This window comes from Acanthisitta chloris, unplaced genomic scaffold (genome assembly GCF_000695815.1).
Source record: "Acanthisitta chloris isolate BGI_N310 unplaced genomic scaffold, ASM69581v1 scaffold27973, whole genome shotgun sequence".
Lineage (NCBI taxonomy): Eukaryota > Metazoa > Chordata > Aves > Passeriformes > Acanthisittidae > Acanthisitta > Acanthisitta chloris.
The window spans coordinates 9857-12031 of record NW_008666972.1 but is presented as its reverse complement, the minus strand read 5'-3'; the positions used below and the strand labels follow the sequence as shown (position 1 = coordinate 12031).

At 57.8% G+C, this 2175-nt stretch overlaps 1 protein-coding gene across 1 annotated transcript in view; it reads left to right on the top strand.

Annotated features, from left to right (window-relative positions):
- The window catches only part of BYSL (bystin-like), a 2046-nt gene extending 1415 nt beyond the window's left edge, over positions 1 to 631 (top strand). Inside the window, exon 5 of the mRNA XM_009072338.1 lies at positions 243 to 631. Coding sequence (XP_009070586.1) covers positions 243 to 591 — 349 coding nt within the window. The 3' untranslated portion in view covers positions 592 to 631. The remainder of the gene's footprint in view (positions 1 to 242) is intronic.
- The last annotated feature ends 1544 nt before the right edge of the window (positions 632 to 2175 follow it).

The window sequence follows — 2175 nt, the reverse complement described above, 5'->3', positions numbered from 1 at the left end:
CCCCCTGACCCCTCTGCTCCCTCCTTGTTCTTGATGTCTCCAAACCCCCTGACCCCTGTGCTCCCTCTTTGTTCCTGATATCTCCAAACCCCCTGACCCCTCTGCTCCCTCCTTGTTCTTGATGTCTCCAACCCCCCTGACCCCTGTGCTCCCTCTTTGTTCCCCATAACTCCAAATCCCACCTCCTGTGCTCCCTCCTTGCTCCCCATAACTCCAAACCCCCTGCCCCTGTGTCCCCTCAGTGCAGCCATGCTGAAGCTTGCAGAGATGGAGTACAGCGGCGCCAACAGCATCTTCCTGCGGCTGCTGATCGACAAGAAGTACGCGCTGCCGTTCCGCGTGGTGGACGCTCTCGTCTTCCACTTCCTGGCGTTCCGCAGGGACCAGCGGGTGCTGCCCGTGCTGTGGCACCAGAGCTTCTTGGCCTTCGCCCAGCGCTACAAGGAGGACCTGTCCTCGGAGCAGAAGGAAGCTCTGCTGGAGCTCCTCAAATTCCACAGCCACCCCCAGATCTCGCCCGAGATCCGCAGGGAGCTCGTCAACTCCAAGACACGAGATGTGGAGGGGCAGCAGCCTGTGCCCATGGAGTGAGCAGGGAAAAGCTGCTGCAGCCTGACCTGCTCCTGGGAGCCCAGTGCAGGAACATCCAGCCTGGATCCTGCTGCTCTGAGCAGGCATTGGGAATAGACTGTGCCCACAGGGCTGGACTGAGCTGCCTGTGCTCGTGGAGCCGCTGGCCCACCCAGGATCCTGGTGCCACCAGCACTGGGAGAGTTTGTCTTGTTCCTGTATGGGAAAATAAAAGCAGAGCCGTGTCGGTCAGTCCGGGCTGGTCCTGCCCTGTCCCTGTCCCCAGCAGGTGGCAGAGCAAAGCCACCAGCCCTGGGACTCTCCCAGTTTGCTCTGGGTTGGCACCTCACCTGCAGGAAGGTGTTTGCTTCCCAGTTCATCCACTGCCACCCACGAGCTGCCCTGGGGCCTCCAGGTGTCCCTGGGGTACCTGTCACAGGGCTGGGATGTCCTGCTTGCTCCATTCCATCCCGGGAAACTCCAGGGCATCCCCCAGGGGATGGGCCCAGCAGCACCAGGGGACACAGATCCAAGCTCTGCCCTGGGAATCACACAGGGAAACCCTCGAGCCATTCAATCTTGTTCAAAGTACTTTATTGCAACCTCAGAGGTTCTCCAGGACCCTTTTGCAGGTGAACACCAAGGCAGTTTACTCTTAAATTAAAACTCCTGTGTACATAAGAACCTTTCCCTCACCAGGCTCTGGCCCAGCTCTCCTGCTCGCAGGAGGCAGCAGCTCCAGGGCTCTTCAGCTCCTGGGGAGCAGCAGCTCCACCTTTCCCCACCTGATTCCTGTGGCCTCCAGAAAGGAAGATTTCTGCCTCCTTTTCCACATCCCCCACAGGAGGATGAGAGCCACAGAGCAGCATGGCCAGAGGTCCCCAGGCAGCAGCATCTGCCTCCCATCCCTGCAGAGCCTCTGGCTTCTCCTGGCTGACACAATTCCACTCTGGAATGGTTTTTCTCATAGAAAAGCAGCAGCATTTTTTTTTTTTAAACACTTTTTATAAAAAGAACCCCTAACAGGCACATCGACAACACAGAAATGCAGGAATTGCTTTTCCAACTCAACTGCGCAGCAGAGTTTTCCACCCTCTCAGGATACAGCTGGGATCCACACGATCCACACAGCACAGCCCCACCTTGGGAGAGTGGAGATGCAGCCCAGACTATAGCAGCACATTCAAAGGTATTCCTTAAATCCTAGTCTGATGCCTAAGCTACCCAAGGAGCAGTTTCCAGGGGAGTCTCCCATTGCCCAGGGAGCCAGGGAAGGGGCGAAGGGGGAAGGCACTTTGTTGGGAGGAGAGGAGAGCAGCACCCAGGCCCCAGGCCAAGGAATGCTGAGTCTCCTCCCTCCCCATTTCCCAGCAGTTTACAATAAATTAAGCAGCTCCGTGGGCAGCAGAAAGCCAAGGGGACACACACCTGCCCCTCGCAGGGCTCTGCTGCTGCCCACACGGACAGGGAGCACATCCCCAACACCCAACAGCACTAACGACCAAGGCTCACGGTTCCCCTCCAAGCAGAAGCAGCCACACAACCCCTGGAGCTGCAGGAATTTGGCAGGAAGCAATTGATTCTGAGGGGCCACCAAGCAGCTGC